The sequence below is a fragment of the Cyprinodon variegatus genome, unplaced genomic scaffold (assembly GCF_000732505.1).
Source record: "Cyprinodon variegatus isolate N-32 unplaced genomic scaffold, C_variegatus-1.0 Scaffold472, whole genome shotgun sequence".
Lineage (NCBI taxonomy): Eukaryota > Metazoa > Chordata > Actinopteri > Cyprinodontiformes > Cyprinodontidae > Cyprinodon > Cyprinodon variegatus.
In genome coordinates, this window is record NW_015150925.1 from 661,378 (window position 1) to 664,197 (window position 2,820).

Sequence of the window (2,820 nt, forward strand, 5' to 3'; positions counted from 1 at the left end):
TTTTCGGTGTGCTTAAAGACTAGCCCTGTGTATGCATTCGAAGCATTTTGTCAATGCTTTCACAAGGATGCGGGTGCTGAAGAAGGCATGTCACTAAGTGCCTCAAAGCCTGAGATAGGAGAGCTTAGATTGACCCGGCCTTGCCATACGCCCGAGTGGGGAATGGGGGGGGACATTAGGTTTAGATTGAATGTGACGATAACATATGCCATGTGAGCCAGAATCCCCACCACCACCCCAGCCGAGTAATCAAAGATTGTGAACCATTAGTTAAAATGAGGTCAGGCAGAAGGGCAAGTTCTTCTCCCCCCTTTTCTCACTTATTGCTTCTTGGCCTTTCGGCTAAGATCAAGCCGTGAACCCTTTAGGGGCCCCCGCCTGGAGGAGAACTTCATGCAGTTTAAACTCTTCCTCTATTGTCTTTATACAGATGTTTTAATAAGCGTGCAGCATAATTAGAAATCACTGGTAATAAACAGATCCAGACTGCTGCAGGTAATAGATGGTGACCTCAGGGTGAAGGGACGGCTTTATCAGCACTACTTAGTGGGAACCATCAACCATTCAGACACTTGGAGGGAAAGTTAGAACCCATGAAGCTCAGAGCAGCTGAGTCTACCTCAGGTGTGACTCACCTGTCACTATGAAGCACCTCTGAGGAACCCGGGTGGATGACATGGAGAATGATGCCTCGGCTCCCCCAGCTTCTTTGGAACAGGACGGTTCTCCTGCTGCTCTGATTAGGATGGAGGGTCTGGTTGAGGAAAGTCCAGGCCAGCTTGTTTCTACCAAACATCTCCAGGGTTCCTCCTGCTCCAACTCCAATGTATTTCCTCCCAAAGTAGCTGTGTTCTTCATCACCGTCATCCAACCTAATCAGAACAGGAAGCATTTTCCATTCATATAAAAATAAAACGGTTTCATCTGTTAATAATCTGACTCCTCAGATTATGCTGGAGGAAAGAGGATCTGTGTGGATTAGATCTGTGCTTTACTTGTCTGGGATTTCTATTAATTCATTCTACCTATAAAGAGATAACTTAAAAAACACACTGGCATCATCCCAGTAAATCTAGCATCTGTAACGTTATTTTCTACTCAGAAACTTTAAATCTACAAAATCAAATCTACTTAATGCAAATCTAGTTAATGCAAATCTAGTTAATGAAATTGAGATAATGCAAATCTAGTTAATGCCAATCTAGTTAATCCAAATCTAGTTAATGCAAATCTAGTTAGTTAAAATCTAGTTAATGCAAATCTAGTTAATGCAAATCTACTTAATGCAAATCTAGTTAATGCAAATTTACTTAATGCAAATCTAGTTAATGCAAATCTAGTTAGTTAAAATCTAGTTAATGCAAATTTGTTAGTCAAAATCTATTTAATGCAAATCTAGTTAATGCTAATCTAGTTAGTGCAAATCTAGTTAATGCAAATCTAGTTAGTGCAAATCTAGTTATTGCAAATCTATTTAATGCAAATCTAGTTAATGCTAATCTAGTTAATGCTAATCTAGTTAGTGCAAATCTAGTTAATGCAAATCTAGTTAGTTCAAATCTAGTAAATTACGGTTGTGTTTAATGTTCTTATACAGAATGTAAGAGAAGTGGGTAGTTAGTACCTGACCTTATTAGTTTCCTACCGACAGCGATAATGAGGCATGAGGTCAAAGCTGAAAACCTCAACCCTGCTTCCACTCATTGGTTCATGGTTAGCAGCCAATCATGAGCGTAGGAGGGAGAGTGCCTTCCACGCATGCTGATGGTTCTCTAGGTGTGGGGTTAGGTACTACAGCACTGTCTCGTTCCCGGTGGCCGCTGGCCAGGGCCTGGGGATCCTGGGCCCCCCACTAGGAGGTGGTGCATCCTGGTCCACCTTGGGCGTGACCAGCCGCCAGCAGAGCCCTAGGGCCGTGGCCCTGTGAAACCTCACCATTATGGCTGGGCCCCTTTTAGGTTTGGCCCCTGTGGCGTTGGGCCCCGGGGTGCTCTCATCTAACCTTCTCTGGTGGGTGTGTCCATCTGTATGTCAGCCCTCCTGCTGGTGCCTCTGAATATCTAAGGCAAGGCTGGCCTCTTTATCTGGCCCCTGTAGAGTGAGTTTGGAGCTGCTGACTATTAAGCAATTAAGCATATTTTCCTCCAGAATAATCTTTGTAAATCCTTTATACCCAGCCATGCTCATACATACTAACCACAGGAGTAAATACAGAGCTGCAGCTACAGATATATCCCATCCTGAATAATATTGTGGAATCTGTAGCTTTTTCCTTCTAAACACACGGAAGTCTAAAAGATACCTGCTGCTCTAAAAGCTTTTTCTTGATGTTTAGTTGACAGTAGTCTCCTTTTTACTGTTATGTTCCCTGTTTTCTCAGCTGTCTACATATGTATATAGCTATATATAGAGAGAGATATAGATATATACAGCACTTTGATTTATGTTCCTCTGTGAACATGGTAGGAATGTTGGGTGGAATCTGTCAGGAATAAAACTGATGTAACTGAAACGCATCCTCCCCCTGAAGTCAAAGTGAAGTCAGCCAAGGTAGCAACCAGCAGCCAACTCACGCTGGACTGGAGACTGTTACTGGGCCAAAGTTCCACAGGAACTTCATCTAAACCTTTCAAATTAAGATGTTTCCCAGAGACTGTGGAGAAATTAAGTGGATTATTTTCTAAAACACCACTTCCTGTCTCTTCCACTGTTTAGGAGCCTTTCCCTCTAGTTCTAACTAGGAGTCAGAACATGTTCCATGTTAGAGACTGTTTATAGATGACAGACCTCCTCCCTGCCATCTAAACAAACATCCCCAAA

At 42.7% G+C, this 2,820-nt stretch overlaps 1 protein-coding gene across 1 annotated transcript in view; it reads right to left on the minus strand.

Moving 5' to 3' along the window:
* The window catches only part of cemip (cell migration inducing protein, hyaluronan binding), a 118,692-nt gene that overhangs the window by 103,126 nt on the left and 12,746 nt on the right, over positions 1-2,820 (minus strand). The window contains exon 3 of the mRNA XM_015389797.1: positions 636-872. Within this exon, the coding sequence (XP_015245283.1) occupies positions 636-872 (237 nt within the window). The remainder of the gene's footprint in view (positions 1-635; positions 873-2,820) is intronic.